Raw genomic sequence first — 21337 nt, forward strand, 5'->3', positions numbered from 1 at the left:
AAGGAGTATTCTACCTCGTATCATATCGTACCCAGCGCTCTTTGCGGTTGCGGTTTGACTGCCTTTGTGGGCTCCCTGTGGTCCAACAGTCATAACAAACACCAACAAATATGGCGACGCAATTTGGCTGAGCGAAGATGTCTGTATTTCGGTTCGGACGAGCGCTCGTTCGCTCGATTTTTCGAAACGTCGACGCTGTTAAAGAAGGTAGGTATGATAATACGTATTTGTTAGCTATAACAGTTCATTGGAGGTATATTTTTTAGTTTTTAAAAGGTCTCTGCAATAAGTTGTACTTTTTGCGTCAGCCCGTTTTCACAGCCTCTAGCTTTGTTTTGGTATAATCTGTTTTGTGTGTGTGTGTATAAACAAGACACCGAAAATCTCGAAAATATAAAAATATTACTTAAACAATGTTTGGTTAATTGATTGATTTTCCAAAAAAGACAGAAATAAGGGTTTATTTCCCGTTAGAGGTTATAAACTTTTCTACAGTACTTAACTTATAAAAGTTTCAGTTTCAGCAAGAAACAGTTCCAGTTTCAACAAGTCAGTAAAAAAAGAAATCAGCTCAGCAAAAAAATGTGCACTGTTTTCTTTATGTAACTCAGCTTTATAGGCAAGTTTCTATGTTTGCCTATGATATCGGCTATGTGGTCATGGGAGCTGTATCACAAACATGAGGTTGCTCCAAAACATTTTTGGTTCAACTTATAATTGATTTTATTACATTTATTTCAGCGTCTGCAAAAGTGGTACCAGTAAGTCGTCATGCTTACACAACCACACTTGTCAGGTCTGGGTGTAATTTTCCTACCCAGGCGACAGGGCGCAACCCAGTGTCTGCATTCTCACAAGCTCTGTTCCAGGAATTTATAACAGCTAGAGGTGGTCTTGTTACATCTACTGCCTCTATTTTCAAAGGTATAGTACAAGTATGAATTTTATAATGTACACCATTTTCCATTTTGCGACTTTTCATTTTCCATTTTGTGATTTTATTAATTGTGAGACCATGTTGATCAGGACCAGAGCCGGATTTCACCCCAGACATTTGATTTTTATTAAATTTTTTATTGTATTTTTGATTGTATTGGTTCTTCAATGTTTACTGTTCCTAAGTAGCTGTAATGTTCTTTTTCATTATTCTACCAAAGAACTTTGATAATGATGAGTTAAGTTTTCATTGACATTATCATTTTTTATTTTTTTTTTACAGGTGCTGCTTCAATGCGGATGATGAGACAAGGCAATGGGCGTGGCCCAATGTTTGCATTCCTTGGCCTAGTCTGCACAAGTAAGTGTCCTAAGTGTTAAGTTTATGTGGGGATGAATATAAAAGGGGTTCATGTAATAGATCTCTAGAGATACAGTATTGTCAATTTGATAACTGTATTTAGTACATGTACATAAGACATGCTGCTTTTAGCAGCTATTTTCAGTTCTCATTTGCTTTGAGACTATTAAGCATTGCCTTTGGATGGAGCTATCAGCCTATCAGAAAATTGTAAATTTGACTTTGACTCTCTTTGCAGATTTTGGCGTTAAGTCATTCTCATCTGCAGAAGATGAGCAATTCTTGCAGCTTTATCAGTGGATTCAACATGGAGTGAATGCATCACACAAAGTAGGACAGTCATACAAGTTACCTACAATATTTGTGTTAGCAGTATACTGAGGCAGGCGCTACTAACAGTTTGCAATTGTTTTACTTCCATTTATTCGACATATGGTTGTATTGTTCTTATACTTTCTAGGCTATGTTACCATTGTTTTATTATGTGAAATAGTGACTTTTCTAAGAATCGCCAATCTAAGGCTTACATAGAAGACCTTGTTATATACAGTATAGCGTTTTATAAATGTAGAAACTCTTGAAAAATTTGTCATAGGGTTATGCTGATGATCTTACCATAAATGCTTGTTGTAGGGACCAGAATTAATAGTGCTTCTCCTTATGCAAAAAATTACTGAATAAATGCCTTTTCTTCCTTACATAAAAAGAGTAAGAAAAACAAAATGTAAGGCTTTTAGCAACAATCCCTTTTTAAATAATTACTGTACATTTTATCACTGTTGTATGATTTAGAATATTATGAATATGCATATATATATATATATATATACTTTTTTCTACTTTACTTCTTGAAATGAATTTATCTTTAAAGAGCTGAAAACCTCTGAATAATGTAATAGCATTCACTCCAAATAAGCACCTGGCTAGCACCACCCCCCCCCCCTTCCCCAACCTTGCCTCTTGTGACTCTAAAAAATAAATAAGCATCCAGCATGCTAAAACAAGCATTGTTTTAATCATTTTCTTCATTGAAGACAACAGAGCAGTGTGCTTCAAGCCACAAAGGCCTGAGACTAAAAGATTACAAGATTGGCCATAAACTTGGCAACAGGTCATGTAACTCTGCTGTCTATGCTGCTTCTCGAAAAGATGAAAAGGTATATGTAGTATAGGGTACTACTACTACCATACAGGGGCGTGCCTGGAGAAAAATGCAGGATGGGGTCCAGAATAGTAGTTCACTTAAGCCACATATCAATTCAAATCGGCATCCTTAACTCTGGTAATGGGGTAAGGTCACTAGATCTATCTAAAATCGGGTGAAGTGAGGCCATCTGTACGAGTAGGGTTTGAGCCCCCTAGTGGACACATTGCCACACTTGACTTCAAGCCTATAACCTCCCATTCAAACCATGGCTGTAAGGACTGTAAAATACCCACTTTAGCCCAAAGCTTCAAAAAGGTACAGAAAGTACCATAAATGTAACCAAATAAGTATTTAGGGTCATGCAGTATTACTCATTTACAATCTTGAACATAATAATTGAAAAGTTCTGAAACAGTTGTTATTACATTAATCATAGATAGGGTATATTTATACCTGTTTTTTTTCAAAGTTTCCACACATTGTATGCTATCTGCACAATTGTAATGTGCATTTTCACATTTTGTATGAATTAAATTTTACTATTTATTCCATTTTACAGCTTGCTATCAAGATGTTATTTAACTACAGTGCAAGTTCTCAGAGTAGAGCCTTGTGGAAGGTAAACAATTATGACACAGGGCTGAATTTCAGTTTCTTTAAATATCATAAGCACTACACCTGGGTACACTGACCATAAAAGGGGGAGCGATGGGATAGCGAACAACTGATGTTTATGACATACCTCAAGCAAATTATCCGAAACCAATCTCGGGCTCGGATTCTGAAATTTTTGACAAGAGGCTGGGGCTTGAATTCTGAAATTTGACTAAAGTCTCCTGCTTGGATTATGAAATGTGAAAGGTCTTATGCGCCTCAGCAAGTCTCGGATTGACCAATCGCTTCCCCTCATAGAGTTAAATTACTGCTAGAAATGTTTATTTTTTCTGCAAATGAATATAAAATAGATATGTTAAAAACGTTTATATATTATTATCAGTTACATGATTATGAGCAGAGTATGATGAAAAGAATCATCCCATTTATTAAATATGTTAAATTGCACTTGAATAATTAAAATTTGAGCATGTGACTTGTGCTTCTTCTACCCATGATGTGCAACTCATGATGTGGTAGCCATGATGTGGTAGCCATGATGTGCAACTCATGATGTGCAACTCATGATGTGCTAGCCATGATGTGCTAGCCGTGATGTGCAACTCATGATGTGCTAGCCATGATGTGCTACCCATGATGTGCTAGCCATGATGTGCAACTCATGATGTGCTAGCCATGATGTGGTAGCCATGATGTGCAACTCATGATGTGCTAGCCATGATGTGCTAGACATGATGTGCAACTCATGATGTGCTACCCTTGATGTGCAACTCATGATGTGCTAGCCATGATGTGCTAGCCGTGATGTGCTAGCCATGATGTGCTAGCCGTGATGTGCAACTCATGATGTGCTAGCCATGATGTGCTACCCATGATGTGCTAGCCATGATGTGCAACTCATGATGTGCTAGCCATGATGTGGTAGCCATGATGTGCAACTCATGATGTGCTAGCCATGATGTGCTAGACATGATGTGCAACTCATGATGTGCTACCCTTGATGTGCAACTCATGATGTGCTACCCTTGATGTGCAACTCATGATGTGCTAGCCATGATGTGCAACTCATATGCTAGCCATGATGTGCAACTCATGATGTGCTAGTATGATGTGCTAGCCATGATGTGCTACCCATGATGTGCAACCCATGATGTGCAACTCATGATGTGCTAGCCATGATGTGCTAGCCATTATGTACAACTCATGATATGCTTCTGGGCTAGCTTTGGACAAGGGGTGGAGTAACATTTGATATTTGGAATTTGTATGTTTTTATAGGAGTTCTCAAAAGAGTCAGCTGTTCTGTCCATCTGTCAGGATGAATCAACAGCACACACTGAAGGTCTGCTACATGATAGTTGTAAGAAGCAATTCTAGACCTGGCTGTTGTGATCCCAACATCCTCCCTGTACTCCACACCTTTGCTGCCGTTATGACACACCCTAACATCCATTCTCTATACAGGTCCCAAGTACACCCATCTCTCAACCCTTTCCAACACCCTCCCTGTACTCCACACCCTTGCTGCCGTTATGACACACCCTAACATCCATTCTCTATACAGGTCCCAAGTACACCCATCTCCCCACCCATGTCAACATTCTCCCTGTACTCCACACCTTTGTGGATGATATGCCACATCTTCCTGATGCACAGGACTCCTACCCAGCAGCCCTTCCTGCCAGACATGGTGGACTAGGAAGGAACAGAACAATGTTCCTTGTAATGCCAAGGTACTTACAGCATATAAGGTAGTGGTACTGTACCTATTGGACAGTGCTCTTTTATCGGACACTCATCAAACAAAATCATCAAACAATAGGAAAACACGACGAAAACTGACCCATCGAGTCAAAGAAACAACATTCTGAAAACATGTATTCTGAACCTTTATTGTTTTACAAAACTAGAAAATAATTTACTCTCACGTACCACAAAATGGCGATTGAAATCCTCTCTATGACTTGAATACATGAGGACGAAAATCCAAGATTTACTGATCTTGATAAAAGCCGCTCGGCGAATCCGCATTTAGTTGCTGATCTCGCAGGATGCTATTTGGCCGGCATTTATGCCATTTTCATAAACACTTCTCAAATTGTTTGTACCTAGCCTCGGTGCTCTATTATCGGACAGCCGAGCAAATGCTGAACGATTCAACTTAAATTTGATTGATTGCCAAGCGAAAGCACATTTCACCGTGCATTTTGTCACGTGTGTGATGCTGTGCAGGTCCATATCCAGGACCTAATTTTTCCGTGGGGGGAGGGAGGGAATTCTCTCATAAAAATCTAACCACCTCTGAAATAACAAAAAGGGACTTTTTATGCCTTTGCAGTATCTCCACGGGACGTTTATTGTCGGATTTGGCTACATACCAAAGTGCAAAGTGATCTAGCTCACGATTTTTAGTTTTGTCTACAAATAGCACGTCTATTGGGAACCAAAAGTGGACATTCGGCTGTTGTGTGTGTGGGGGGGGGGGTAGGGTGTGTTCGCACCCCCTGCACCCCCCTGGGTACGGGCCTGCTGTGTTTCGAATCGCTTGCTACAGCGGAGAAATTCTATTGTGATTTTTGCGTCAACAACTATTGCCTGCTTAGTGAAAATGAAGCATGATTTTACCTTTATTTTTTGCAACGAAATCTGCGGTCCAATAATAGGACTAGGTTGTCCGATGATAGCTAAGAGCAGCCGATATTAGGGTTTTCTTTTGAATTTAACCATCGAATTTTCATTATCTAGGTCGAATTATTATGTTTAATAGTCAATGATTTCTAGCTGTAAAACCTAAGATTCAATTGTGTTTAGTACGTGAGATATTTTAGCGAAAATTAAAGTGTCCGATAATAGGTACTGTGACCTTACATTAAAATCAATGAACAGGTTATTGTTAATGAGCAGGAAATTGTAATGGTTGACAGATAAAAGATAACATGAGAAGAATGATGTTCGTGATGATGATGTGGTTGGTGTCATTTATGATGACTGATGTCAGAGAGAAAAACAAACTGGTTGTTTACTCTAATGTAATTTCAAGTTTTCAGTAAAAGTACAGTATGACCTGTACCAAAACCTGAAAGAACTTTTTCAATCCATTTCCACCTACCTGATGTGAGACATTCAAGTCACAATATTGTGTTTGGCTTCAAGATGAAAGATTGTGACCAGCTTGGATGGAAATTTTTAGTTTTTCCATATAATTTTGACTGGTTTTCAGCTTTCTGAAAAAATGCTAAGATTATGTGGTGGTGGTAATCGTGGTACGATGATTACAATGGTATTAATAAAAAATGATTGCACTGACACTGACGATTGGAATTTAGATTTTCTTAAGTGGTGAGATTTTTTTTAGTATTTTAATGAGTTGGTTAAGGGTTCTGCTGGTGATATCAAAACTGCTATTTTTCATGCTTCAGGTTCACCCACACCTTAGAGTCCTACTTAGCCTCGCTAGGCCGCCCTCCTGAGGTGCAAACCTCCTGCTTGCTTCTGCTACAGCTGCTGAATGGACTTGTTCACCTGCAGGAGCACCAGGTGGCCCACAGGGACCTCAAGTCTGATAACTTGCTCCTAGACACATCCGTCTATCCCCCAAGGCTTGTGATTTGTGACTTTGGCTGTTGTCTGGCTGACACTCGTCAGGGTTTGAAGTTGCCATTGTTGACTGACGAGACAGATAGGGGCGGGAACAGTATGCTAATGGCACCAGAGGTAGGCCAAACATGTGTTTATGTTGATAATGGATGATGCCTAAGTTGGTAGTTTATGGTAGATGACAGGTAGGGTTATTAAAAACAAATATGATGTTGATAGTGAATGACAAAGATTATTTGAGATGATAGTCGATTATGATGTGACAATAGTGATGATAATGGTGTTGATGATAATGATGATGATGGAGATGGAGGCAGGCGGCAGACGCTGGCGGTGGTGGTCTTGTCTGTTGTCTTATGGAACAGATATGAGCAAAAATATCATATTAATGACACCAAAGGTAGGGCATACATGTTGTTGATGTTGATGGTGTGGATGATGGTAGTTGGTAGGTAATAGAACAGTAGACATGGTGATGGTGACAGTCAAGATTAAGGAAACTGTGATGATGAAAGGGTAGAGGCAGTTATCACATAGCACCAGAGGTAAGACAGAAGTGTCATTGATGTCAACATATTGACCCCCTCAAATGTAGACCTAGAAGTTAATGGAGCTGATGTTGATGGAATAAGTTACTATTGTTGAGTGATGGGACAACACCGCAGGGGGGTCACAATGCTCATGGCACCAGAAATGTGGCAGGTAGAAGTGCTGTTAATGTGGTTAATAGAGTTCTTTAGATTATGCAAACTACAAATACAGTGCTGGCGGCAGAGGAGGTGGTGGTAGATTCCCCAAATTGCTCCCCTCCGTCCCAGCTTGTAGCCTGATGATGAGGATGGTGACAGTGATGATGATGATGATTGTGACAGCTGTATCAACTATGACTTTATTCGCATATACTAATTGTGTTCTTGTATAGGTCTCTACAGCTGAATCTGGGCCTGGTGCCTCCATTGACTATACCAAAGCTGATGGTAAGGATCCAATTCTATTGCATAATCTACAGCATTTGCAAGCTTTGTTTAATTCTTTTGCCAATGCACAGTATGGTCGGCCGGTGCTATAGCATATGAAATGTTTGGCGAGAGGAATCCATTCAGCCATGGTGGCGCAGAAAGCCGGACTTACAGTGACAAAGAGCTGCCTACCATTGACAGGTATTATCTTTAGTTTAAGTGTAGATTGGTTAAAAGTGCTAAAATAGTCTAGAGGCCACTAGTGAAGTGATGAAGAGCCAATCTATCTGTATTAGCACTTTTTATCCATCTACACTATGTGCACAATATGTCTATTACCCTGCGTTAACTGCCCCAAATAACTTCGCATTTTTTACGGGTATCTTCATCACCTCTATTGGGTGGGGTTTCGGAGGTTGGAAAGTGCCTGGGTAAATGATTCTTAGTGCCAGGTTCCGAGTGCTATCTGCCAGAGAGTCAGACAGGCGACCCGGTAGGGCTGCCAAAGCTGGGGAGGCGTACCCCACAACAGACGTTATAAAACAACAATAGAACTGAACGAGGTCCGATGTTGATAAGCCGGATCTCTGGAGAGATCGCAACGGATTTTTGGCATACCCCTATTGGAGAGTCTGTACCCAATTTGGCAGAAAACACGGGCAATCCTGCCCCATATAATCCCATGGCTACAACTACAAAAGTGCCTTTTGGGAGTAGAATTGACATTTATTTTATTATGTCGTTTGCTCGTATAGGTAAATAATGCATTAGCAATTTCAATTTCATAAAGTGCCTTATTTTTTTTTTTTTCAAATTAAATTCTGACTTCTAAATTGACCGTCTGTTCCTCAGTGCGCCACCGGAACTCGCCCGTCTGGTAAAGCTGCTGCTCCGCAGGAATCCACAAAGCAGGCTGTCAGCAGATCACGCCGCTACAGCTCTGTACGTCTATCTCAATGCGCCGTCCTGGTGGTGGTGTGACACGCTGTTAGTCACACATGGTGATGTACTAAGGTAGGTGTGTCTTGCTTCATAAGTAACTTGGATTTATTGATAGGTGGCATACCAGGTATTTGCTAGGGGAGGGGATTGGTAGGGTATGTGCCTGGCTAGTGGGTGTGTGACACTTTGTTGGTCACGCGTCGTGATGTTCTCACGCAGGTGATTCACGCAGTAACGTTCTTTTTTGATAGGTGACCTTTCCAGGATTTTCTAAAGGAGGGGATGGGGGATGGGGGTATGCACCGTACTGATTGTGGTGTGACACTTTGTTGGTCACGCTTGGTGATGTACTTACGAAGTTGTGTCACACTTCATGAGTAACTTGACTTGGAAGGTGGTAGTTACATTCCCATGATTTGCTAAAGGAGGGGGTGGGGGATGGGGGTATGCGCCGTACTGGTTGTGGTGTGACACTTTGTTGGTCACGCTTGGTGGTGTACTTACGAAGTTGTGTCACGCTTCATGAGTAACTTGCCTTGGAAGGTGGTAGTTACATACCCGGGGCGTACGAAGGTGTGTCACATCCAATACTGTCCAACACAGTCTCACATTGGCCATTTGTCATTTGGAATGGCCATTTTTCAAGCGCTAGGCCAAATGGTAATATAATGCAGTAGGATGTGGCTTTCAGGGGGAGGGATGGTCCTATAAATCAATAACATTACAGTTTTTCTAGCACTGCAAGTATCTGATAGCACGGAGATCAATACATAAAAGTCATTTAGCACTGCAAGTATCTGGGCTAAGGGACAAAGCTATGGCAACAGTTATGAAAAGTAAGAGGGAGGGGTGGTCCACCATACATATAGCAGAGTAAAAGTTTTCACGGCTGATTCGCAAATTATAAGTAAAACAAGAATCAATCATAAATCTGTGTTGACAACACACAATTCTCTTCCAATTCCCTTTTAATGAAAAAGTTACATCCAGAACTTAATACCATTATATTCACACCGATATTGTGGTCATTAAGGCAGCTGTTTCACAAATAAAAGATTTCAAGTCTCCATAATGAAGTAAATCTTATTCCGGTGACAAGGGTTTCTTGAGTGACATGATTTCTGAACATTTGCGTGAAGAATTGAAGTTCGTTCATCATCTAAAATATTGTAAATCAAAGAAAAATAAAGGCCTTCTTGTATTTAAATACATAACATAGACTGAGAATGCCTAAGTTTTTCATATCACCGTATTGAAGAGAAAACTTTTTAGGAGTCAGCCTGATGCATCTTGAATGAATTCCAAACTCGCTGTTACCTCGACGTCTTCCCGTTCAATATTTATATAACATTTAGATAACTTAACATTAGAAAACTTAACAGATACCAGGACACCATCCTACAAGTAGCATTGTAATCATGAGCTATGTGAAGCAGCTAAAAGGATAAAAACAGATAGCGAACGAAGTCAAGAAGTGCAGAGGGAAAAAAATTGGGAAAATGTACTATAGCTCGCGAGGTGCCCATAACCAAATATGAATGCTATGATTGACAAGCTCGCGCAATCTAAAAATAGCTTTCATGGACGTTAGCATGGGCCACGGGGATTCGTTCTCTTATATCATGGTCTCTTGTGGGGAAGTTAATCCCAGAGCCTAAAATCACGCTTTCTATGCATTTCAATGTCCCAGAAACGGTTGATTGGAATCAGCGTACTCTATGGAAGATTATTTTCACAGCGTTCGTAAAAAAGAAAGGTATTTTCGGTCAAAAAGATTTCCAAAACAGCCTTTGCCGGTTCACATTGCTCAAGATGTGATCGCGCGTAAGACTCATGTTGCTAGGAAACGTGAGCGCTAACCAATCAGAGGCATATCTAAAAATAACTGCTTGTTCTTAAAATAGCTTTCACGGACGTCATCATTGGAACATACCCTAATACGGGGGATTCGTTCTCTTACATCATGGTCTCTTGGAAACACTAATAAGTCGCGGCCAACAAAACGGCGGAAACTACCTAAATGGCGGAAACCCCAGTCCTAAGTATTCAAATACTTTTTAAAAACATTTTTGTTCGCAAGTATTCTAGTATTTTTCACATTCATGGTGTATAAGCTTATCATGGAGAAATCCGTCAATTCTATTAGACTTATTCGGGTTAAAAAGTGTCAAACAAGTTCGTTAATGTTGCTAACTCTATTCCAGGAAACAAGTGGCCACCTCAGCTCCTACGGTGTTACTCAGTTACTCAGACACTTCCTTCGGCCGGCAAAACACGCCGAGCATTTCCCTGTCCCTGTATAGGTGCTCGTGCGTGGAACAGTAAACTGGGAAATACTGATAGGTCAAGGGGAACAAAAGGCGGAAATAACCGAAATGACGGAAACCGAAAATAATGTTTTCGGTTTCCAAAAGCAAGGGCTTTTGTATTTTTATTTACACTGAAACTTGCATACACGAGAGCGAGAAATACGTAAATCCTTATAGAGGCTTTTTCGTGTGAAAAAGTCATTTAGATTTTAAATTTTTAAATTTGCTTTAATTTATCCCAGGGCCACCTACTTCTACATAGCAGTTTCTTAGGCCAAACACATTATGTGTGGCAGAGGCCAGAATGTATGCGTAGGAGATGAATCCTAGGTTTGAAGACTTCGGCCGCGAATAATTAATCAGCGGTAAGAACCTTTGGGAGCGGCCGCAAAGACCGCCGGGTCCCCAAATCGTCGTACGACCAGGCTGAGAAAATCGACCAGAAGAAAGTTACGCCTGAAAGTTTACTAAAACAATTGGATAATTTCTAAAATCAGAAGTTGACGACATCGGAAGAGCACCAGGTAAAATAAAGTTCTCGTTGAAACAGTGGCAATAGATCTAGGGGGAAAGTTTTTATATGCAAAAATAGCATAATTAAGCTACATTTTCATCTTGTTTGCATGTTCTCTTCCTCGCTAACATAGGCCTCTAATTTTTGCTAGTTTTAAGTAATGGAGTGTTGGGAGTTCCTGGGATGCGGCTTAGGATACTTAAAAATACCTACAGCGTCTCTTGCCTCGGGGGATAGAAATTCAAGTCTTTTGGAAAGATGAAACCAGTGGCGAAGCCATACTTGCAAAAACGAAGCCTTTTGATCGGTGTAAGTTGGTGTGCCGTATTTAATTGACAATTGCTGGCTGTAACAGATTACTCCAAAATGACTGTCTCTATTCTAGTTGAGTTTAGAAAATATAAGTATAAGCATGTATCATTGTTCTACAGACCTACAGATTACTGTGTCTAGCACTCCAAGCAAGAAAGTGGACTATGACTAATAGTGCAAATGCAATAAAAGGTATAGCTCCATTGTTATCAGGACATGGCCATGACTAATGTAAGCCCAAAAACCTGTAGCAGTGGTCAGTGTGGTTAAACATAGAAGGTCACTCGTTATTGTCTATTAGAGACATTGGATAGAACTATTAGCTGAGAACATTTACTCAATACTGTATAACCTCATGGTAAATATAAAGGAAATACCTTATCCCTGTCAAATGTTTAATTTTCTTATAAATGTTACCTTGTGTCATTATTATCATTTCCATTTGAGACTATAAAAAGCAGTCTGCGCAGTGTCGAGTAGGCCGAAGGCCTACGAGACGGAACCAGTGGGCGGTGCCGTACTTGCCAAAACGAAGCCTTTTGATTGGTAACATTGGGCATGCTGTAGTTTATTATAATTATAAGCTGTGTGCATTAACACATTGACCCCTCAACCGGCCTGTACCGGCTTTGGGAAGTACCCACAACCCAAAAAATTCATAAATTCAAAATAAACACAACAAGATGAAGATACTCAGGCATCAGTCTAAGGGATAAATGGTCTTGCAGATATGCATCCAACCAAGGTGTTGGCATCTACTCTTAAGCCAAATAATAGCACAGGTTCTTTGACAAATCTCAAATCGAACAAGGAGAGAAAAGCAGAATCACCCCTCTCAATAAAACGCTCAAAATACCACACAAGGGAGAGAGATCAGCAAACACAGCTCAAGACACAAATAGATACCTTTATTCTGATCCTCCAGGTACATTTCCTTGGCCTCAAAACACAATGTCCATTCCTTGAAGGATTGTACAACCACGAAAATATCTTTACGTATTGCAAAGCATTCTGGGAGATCCAGGGGAAAATTCACGAGGGGAGGGCCAGTCAACACTCCTCTCCCCAAAGTCAGATGGTTTTTTATAAGTCTTTTCACCCCGAAGCCAAACAAATCAATTCCAGGTCATACAGACCCAGAATAGCAGTGTAAACAATTTTGGAATCAATTTGATTTCAGAATAGACAGCATTTAGGAGAGCTGTGGTGATTCATTAGAAAATTATTTTCTCATCTGGGCAAAGCCAAACAAGAAAAAAACATCATGAATCCACCTTTGCTTGCAAATATCCATAAGCAAAGCACTCAATTATGCCCCAAAAGACTTCATGATGTCCTGAGACACTCTCCTAATATGATCATAGCTGTATTTTTGATGAAAAATACAAGCAACCATCAAATTGTGCTGGCTTCAGCACATCGACGAGGGATTAAAAGTGGGGACCGCAAAGCACTGTTGGAAAGCTTGGATACCGCTGACTAGGTGCAGCTGTGTTTGACTTTGACGGGCTGTATAAAACTCAGAATAGGGGGGGAGGTATCTGTTTTCAGTCTGTTTTTTGTAAATTCAGCTCCAAAAAAGCCAGGAGTCAATGGCTTAACTAAATACTGTAAATGCTCATGGTAAATAAAAAGGTTACATATGAGGAATAACTGTTCCTTGAAATGTTAAATTTTCTTACAAATATTACATTATGGCATTATTATTATTATTTCCATAACTAGAATATAAAAAACGGTCTGCGCAGCAGTCGAGTAGGCCGAAGGCCTACGAGACGGAACCAGTGGGCGATGCCGTACTTGCCACAACGAAGCCTTTTTATTGGTAACATTGAGCATTCTGTAGTAAATTAAAATTATAATTAGCTACGAGCATTAACTCAATACTGTAAAATGCTCATGGTAAATAAAAAGTTTATATATGAGGAATGACTGTCCCTTGAAATGTCCAATTTTCTTACAAATATTACATTGTGGCATTATTATTATTTCAATAATAAGAAAATAAAAAGCAGTCTGCGCAGCAGTCGAGTAGGCCGAAGGCCTACGAGACGGAACCAGTGGGTGATGCCGTACTTGCCAAAACGAAGCATTTTGATTGGTATCATTGGGCATCCATTTGCCACAAAGCCCTATGCCTTGGCCATGGTACTTGCAGTGCTATGTGTCTGCTATATGTATGGTGGACCACCCCTCCCCCTTGCTTTACACCATATCCACCAAATCCACCATTTGCCACATAGCCCTATGTCTTGGTCATGGTACTTGCAGTGCTATGTGTCTGCTATGTATGGTGGACCACCCCTCCCCCTTGCTTTTCACCATATCCACCATTTGCCACAGCCCTATGCCTTGGTCATGGTACTTGCAGTGTTGATTGTCTGCTTAATGTATGGTGGACGACCCCTCCCCCTTACTTTTCACCATATCCACCATTTGCCACATAGCCCTATGTCTTGGTCATGGTACTTGCAGTGCTATGTGTCTGCTATGTATGGTGGACGACCCCTCCCCCTTACTTTTCACCATATCCACCATTTGCCACATAACCCTATGCGTTGGTCGTGGTAATTGCAGTGTTGACTGTCTGTTATATGTATGGTGGACCACCCTCACCATATCCACGATTGTATTAGCCTTATTCCTAAGCACCGTAAGCACCGAGTGATTTGTTGCTTTGTGTTGCCAGGTGGTTGTTGATGTGCAGTTTGCGGTGTTTAGCAGCATATTCGACTAGTGATTGGTCGGGCGCCATCTCACAGGTGAGCAATAAATAGATTGTGATTCTGCCTCTGCAAGCACATCAAACAACAACAAAGCCATTTGGGTTTCCCGGTTTCTCCCATCCTCAGCCCCCCCCCCCCCCCCCTTTAATACCCGAAATAGCTCATGGTTCAATGCACCTATTTTTATTTGGTTTGGTTACACGAACATGGAAATTTGTGAATGGCTAATAGCGATGGTAAAAAAAAATCCATATTTTCAAAAATTATAAGGAAACGCCCAGTAGGGACGTGGTTGTGCCCCCCCCCCCCCCCAAAAAAAAAAAAAAAAAAAAAAAAAACATTTTTTTCTTATTGTTTTGTATTGTGCCCCCCCCCCCCCCCCAACCAATCTTACGTGACGTGATATGACTGCGTTTATAACAGTCAGTGCAGCCATTGAGTTTCTCACAAGACACGATATCATACAGTGTTCATGCATCCGATATTTACTTGATCAAATATTTTACTGTATTTCTTATTTCGGATTTTTTATCAGATATTTATTTGAAAATGTCAAAGGCTTTTACCGTTGAATTACCCATGAAAGGTAATCTCGGACATTTTTAACTACCAACTGATATTTTGTAAACGTATTAGATTGTTTATTTGGATGTTTCTAATATCGGAAAATATCCACCTATTGAACGATTACAATTTCGCGGAAAAGGTCATCAAATATTAGATCGGTGAAGATAATTTGGGTCAAACATTCTCTTAGTTTCTTTATCGCCATAAAATCGAAAGGAACAACTAATTCCACCCTCAGCCGAAAGCCACTCACCATTTAACGGAGATCGGTTACAAGATGAAATTTAGCTAAAAGTCTAGGCAAAAATAGAAAAAAGATAAAACTTGAACAAATATTGCAAGAAGACAAAGGTTGTTGAGAGGAGTTAAGAAAAAGAAGTTATATTTCACATAGCCTTGTTCTACAAATGAGACAGAAAAAATGGTTCAAGATACAAATAGCCTAGGTATTTTGTCCTTTTAAGATTACACTCTATTTTTCTTAATTATCCAAAATATGTGGTCTTTGTTGTTGGCGTCATACTAACAGTCGTAAAAATGTTTAATTGTTTATTGCTATTTGCAACCTGGTTTCCTGTTGTTGTTTATCATGTGCTTCCGCAACCTCATCCCCAGTGTCTCCTGGGTAATTTTCAATATGGCGTATTGAAAATTACCCAGAAGACCCTGGGGACGAGGTTGGTGCTTCTGTGCTTCCGCAGCCGGTGGCTGAAAAACGCCGAAAGACTAGTTCCAGTGCCGCACGGTTTTACAGACACTTTTTCGGGGATGGGGAAGGGAGGGGGAAGTTCATTACTGACCCGCCGTAAGATGGTGTGCTAATCCACCACAGGAACCCCGTGATCGAAAGCCCGCCATCTCACACATATAATTACTGATGTTCCCGTATTTTACAGATTCATGCGACTTTTCTCAAGACTGCGAGCGTCGAGAAAGTGCTAGATGCAGTGAGATCGCTTCGCTTAATTCGTCAGCATTAGGAGCGCTAATCAAGTAAAACAAGCGACCATGCTTAGCATTGCCCCGAGTTATTACCTTGGTACAGGATTCCTTGGTACCTTGGTACAGGATTCCCCTCAATATAACATTACGACCACAAATTAAGTTAAGCGTGCTTCCTTTCCCCCCGTTTGTACAAATTGTCTTCGCCAAATCCGCTAATATGTGGAAGCGCGGATAATGAATGAAATATCGCTTTATTCGTGAGACTTATTTTTAGGTAACTCGCTAGCTCACCACACAGGCGGACCAGGATTAGAATCAGTCCCTTGTGATTCTACAGGAAAATAAAATATAATTTGAAGTTGTGTCTTGACTGTTTTCTCAATAAAGCTAGTTGCATTACTATAGTATTAGCCTCGTTTGTTGTTCTTAACGGGAATTGTGGCACAGAAAGGGGTTTCTTTCGAGGGACTAGCCCCATTCTGCGCCACAATTCCCCTTAAGAACAACACACGAGGCTAATTTTAAAGTAATGCATTGAGAAAACAGTCAAGACACAACTTCAAATTATATTTTATTTTCCTGAAGGATCATGAGGGACTGATTCTAATCCTGGTCCGCCTGTGCTAACCAGCGTGCGTGCCAACCAGATTCTGGAATCTTCCTAAAGCGCATGTCAATCAGAACAGTATATCTACCATGCCTGGTTAAATTTTTAAAACTTTGTATTGGTGGCCACGGTAGCGCGGGTCGCACTGAAAAGCTTTTAACCTTTTATATCTGTTGTAAATCTAGCTTGTAAAATTTAAGGTTAATAAACAAAGGGGTGCCGCGTGGATTTGTTTTCTTCAAATGATATACTAGAAGCGCTTTCTTTAATCAAACAAGAATACAAATGTTTCTGACCCCCGTCGTGGGGAAACGACTGGTGTTAAACACTATCAAGTTTAATCAACCCAGTCAAAACGTTATGAGACTTCTGAAGCAGAGTTTTCTTTAAAAGTTGCTGAGACATGACAGCGTCTTCAAAGTAAACCATATAAATACCACCAATTAAGAAACTACTTCCAAATGATAGCGACTGTTAGTCTCTTGACTTATTAGCTCATTTATTTCTAATTAGTGCGCCATCCGGGGCTTGGTTTGCGTTATTGTTTGCTTTTAGGGGGCCTATAGGGGAACCCTGTGGTGCGATTGTTTGGCTGTCAGCCGTTTTTGGGAGATTATGAAGCGACGTGACGCTTATTCTTATGGCGTCCCCTCCCCGCCAAAATTCATGGTTGCGTATTTTATGCAACTTTTCGTAATTCCACTATGATTTACATGCAATGATGTCCTTTCAATGTTTTATTTTACAAATTAAAATTGCAACTTTGCTTATTCATAATTGAACTGTGTGTATTTTGTCTTAGACATTTGAAACACCTGTCGTAGAATTTGTCATGGATTTGGCATGGTTTTAAATTTGACATGGTTTTGAATTTGGCGTAAGTTTTGGATTCGGCATGGTTGTGAATTCGGCTTAGTTTTCGGTATGGTTTCAAATTCGGTATGGTTTTGAATTGTTAATTGGGCATGGTTTTAGATTCGGCATGGTGTCGAATTCAAACAGTACCGCAGTCCAGTAAGTATATAGTGAGAGTGATGAAGTAATTCATTCTAAATCACCGAGCAGCGCTATATCGACAATTTCCCCCCAGATTTTCTCGATATGCGAAACGGCCCAAAATGCGTACTACAAGTACTACATCAAGTTGGATTGAATTTATTTCATTTTTATGGAAGAATACTAGCATAAAGTAAAAACTCCATATTTTCTCTCTATTAACGGTCAATGTAGCCTGAGTATCAGGCCCTCAGGGGAGGGGGGGGGGACAAAGCCTGATACTCAGGCTACGGTCAATGAGTCGGTCGGTTCAAATTACTCATTGACAGAGCTTGGGCTAGAGCCTGTGGTAAGAAGAGAGGGCTCGGCTTGTGCCTTTTTCCTCTAGAAAAATCTGAATGATCATCACTAGTATTGTTTTTAATGTGCTTAGAGGACGACACGTCGCATTCCTATAGCAAAAACCTGACAACCCGATCAAGTGGAGTTTTGAAGTAGACAAAAGTAATGAATCATTATGAAAACCTGACAAAGCATTGTATTGTGCGGGGTTGTCTTTAAAGCATCATGGTAATGAAGTTAAAACAAAAACAATTTACCAGACACCTTAGCAACTAGACAACAACTTTCACTCTTTTTCTTTCTTATAACATTGGGATCTAAACTTCTGACTTCAGGGCGAAAAATACAAAAGACTTGTGAAAAAGAATAAGAGAGAGCTTCACGGGATATAAAAAAACAGTGGTTTGTAAAAAGGTTTTCTAAGTCATGCGCATGGTGAGGTGTGGGCGCAGGCGCACGCGCGCACTACCCACGTTTCCCGCGTAAAAGCGGTCTTTTCTTACAGAAGCTTCAGATTTTCTATATTCTTGCATACTGTATCTTTGCTTCCCCCTGGGAGCTCGTAATTCAAAACCGTGAATCGCACGCTATTTGGCTCAGCGGATATGGTAAAGATATCGAAGACATACGCACGTTTGAAAATCAGTGTGCAAAAGACGAAAGCGGATGAAACAGCTTTTCGTGAAGCTTTTGTGTTTCCCAAATTTATACATTTTTACAATATATTTACACTCTTAAGCCCCATCTATACTAACAATTTTTAGTTAACAACTTTTAGTTGACAACTATATTTGTTGGCATCTACACTAACAATTTTTCATGTGTGACAATTTGTTATTGCCAAGAAAAAGCAAACCTGCTAGCTTTGAGCAACTATAATTGCCACATAAAAATAGCCGACTTTGCTCCATGTATACACTAGCAAATAAAAATTGTCAACTAAAAATTGTTAGTGTAGATTGGATTTTACTCTTTGGAGGAAAGTTTGCGCGTATATTTCCCAACCTTTTTCTATTAAAGGCAGGTGGAAGAATTTATTTTGGTACAAAAAATCTTTCAACAGGTTGCACCTTCCCGATGTTTTGCCTTTGACCGGCAGATGTACTTTCCAAGCAGGCCTCACACCACCCCCCACGTGTAGTCAATAGCCGGCCTAACACCACCCCCCATGTGTAGTCAATAGCTGGCTGATGTTGTTAACATTTCCCCAGGACAAGTTGCACAATAACAAATTCCATAAGGTCCAATTAGAGTTTAGAACCTGCATTAGAAAACTCGAGTTGCACTAGTGTAAAACTGTTTTGTTTTATACAAATGTAGAAATCTAGTATACGTAATTATGCAGGCTTTCTGGTGCAATACTCAGATACTTTTTAAGAAGAAGAACATTTCTTGAAGTTTAATTTTTGCCTCGAAAATCCATTGTTTTCTGAATGTGTTTCTTTGCCTGTGAATTTCGACCATTAAATCAATTCCCTAATCAATTATATTAACAGGAAAACTTTATATTGGTACGATTAAGGGGTAAAACCTAAAAAAACCGCTCACATCCGAAAGAACATCTAAGCCTACAAAATAAAAGAGTGAAAGATTTTAGCATTTTTGATATTGGACGTTTTTAAAATAAAGATATAAAAATCTGTAATGTCAAATAATAGCGTTTACACATTTGATCTAAAAAGTATGTAACTAGAAATAAAATAAACCCAAAAATAATTGCTTTGTTTTCTATATAAGATTATTAATCCAACTACTTTCTTTAGGCTTTACAATAGAATAAAAAACGAGAAAGTATTGAAATGAATTGAATGCTTCTAGCTAGAAAACATGTAGATGATTGAAAAAAAAACAAATGTGCTTTCTTGAAATCGTTATCATTAGACATAACTTTGGTTGACAAAATATTAGGAGGTTTTTAGCCTTCAAACCTACTGCATTAATATCCAGTTAAAACAAATTAAAACTCATGGTATACCATCATATCTAATTTCCAATAGTTTTAATTACAAGGATTTCTGGAATTTAAAAAAATGAGTGCTGCAAATGAGAGTGTTGTTTTAGCTGTACTTCTTTGAGATATTGATGTCAAAATGAACTCCTCGTAATTCTCGTTTACCCCACAGCAAATTCCTAGCCAAAGCTTTAATTGCTATTAAGTAATGGCATAGCCTGAAGATATGCCGTCATTTCTGAATTATACCATCACGTTAATCATTCATATCTATCAGTAATAGGGAAGAGAAAACCAATTTGGTTGAAGCACTGTATTGCAGAACCTCGTTCGGTTTAATTTTGTTCCAAGAGAGAATTTATTCCAATTCTTTTCCGAGCATCGTCGGGGTCAGTTTCTTGCCACGCGTGTAATTACTGTGAAAGAGCTCAAAGTCTGATATATTATGCAAAGAATTGACGCACAGTCTCTCGTAGCATTCTCATTAAAAGTATTTTTGAGACTTCGAGACTCCACTGAAAAACATCAAACGTTAATTAAGCTAAAAAAATGTACTTATAAGAAATGTACTAGTTTAATAAAGGGCAGAACTAATTTCATCTTTGACATATTTCTTTGAAGTTTTAGCTCGTGGTTTGGAGCCGTTTTCATCGAAAGCTTCGCTCCTTTTAGGTTGAAGTTAAGTTTCTCAAAGGGGTCTTTGTGCTATTGTCGAAACAGTGTTTTATCTGAGGCCAAGTGCTCAATGACGAGCACGAATCAATTCCTGCTTTTAAACCTTATTAAATGTCCGATATCACATTTTAGAATCCAATCATGTGCTCTGCTAATTACAAGAAATTAAAGACAAAAAAAGTTTCTGCAAAGATATAGAGCGAAGTCGGGGCTGAAACTTCCACTTTTTCCACAAAAAAGAGTTTCTGAATTAAAACTTAACTATCGTTAATGACTCGATCAACCTCAAAAGAGTTCCAAGGAAATAAACATAGCTAACAAATATAATAGAAATCCAATAAAACCCATTCATTATTTTTTTTATAATGAATCTAATGCTAAAAACAGAATATTTGAAATTTACCCAAGCAAATCTCTTTGAGAGAGATTTTCAAGAGTTGGAGTATTCAAATGATTTTCTCGCCCTACGGGAGTGGGCTGCGATTTTTTTGTTATCATTTTTATGATAAGATTTTGTTCATTACCAATCATGAACGTGCTGGTTTAACCAGGCACCGCACTATAGGCTCATCAGATAATTACCAACTACGACTTTGCTGTATGAACAAAGGACCGAACGAACACTTTACGACTCGATGTTGATTGGTTTTCGAATAGTTTTTCATTGTCATGTGAATGCTTTTGGGTAGTTGTGTGACATCAAAATACACGACTACCGCTAAAATGAAAGTTAAATATTCTCATTAAATACATTTCGAATGTGTTTTGTTAAGACGAGCTCAAGCGCAAACCAGCCTATTTCTCCTCTTTGTTTGATAGCGCGCCTTGTACTGTAG

At 39.5% G+C, this 21337-nt stretch overlaps 1 protein-coding gene across 2 annotated transcripts; it reads left to right on the forward strand.

Annotated features, from left to right (window-relative positions):
- The first annotated feature begins 50 nt into the window (after nt 1–50).
- On the forward strand, nt 51–16763 carry LOC5519302 (serine/threonine-protein kinase Pink1, mitochondrial). Of its 2 annotated transcripts, none has more exons than XM_048731571.1 (14): nt 51–207; nt 742–924; nt 1220–1297; nt 1536–1627; nt 2332–2454; nt 3004–3063; nt 4338–4419; nt 4624–4792; nt 6479–6773; nt 7579–7633; nt 7705–7816; nt 8468–8629; nt 14382–14454; nt 15882–16763. In XM_048731571.1, exons 1-14 carry the CDS (start codon nt 138–140, stop codon nt 15963–15965), a joined length of 1638 nt encoding a protein of 545 aa, XP_048587528.1. In that variant the 5' UTR covers nt 51–137; the 3' UTR covers nt 15966–16763. The 2 variants fall into 2 exon arrangements, with proteins under 2 accessions (XP_048587528.1, XP_048587529.1); XM_048731572.1 differs by having other exon boundaries at nt 4338–4401.
- Nucleotides 16764–21337: the final 4574 nt, after the last annotated feature.

The sequence above is a fragment of the Nematostella vectensis genome, chromosome 8 (genome assembly GCF_932526225.1).
Source record: "Nematostella vectensis chromosome 8, jaNemVect1.1, whole genome shotgun sequence".
In the NCBI taxonomy this organism is placed as follows: domain Eukaryota; kingdom Metazoa; phylum Cnidaria; class Anthozoa; order Actiniaria; family Edwardsiidae; genus Nematostella; species Nematostella vectensis.

Coding starts and splice junctions, on each gene's coding strand:
- LOC5519302 (XM_048731571.1), top strand. CDS start 138: ATGTCTGTATTTCGGTTCGGACGAGCGCTCGTTCGCTCGATTTTTCGA. Junction 2,455..3,003: donor CTTCTCGAAAAGATGAAAAG/GTATATGTAGTA, acceptor TCCATTTTACAG/CTTGCTATCAAGATGTTATT. Junction 4,420..4,623: donor AGGTCTGCTACATGATAGTT/GTAAGAAGCAAT, acceptor TTCTCTATACAG/GTCCCAAGTACACCCATCTC.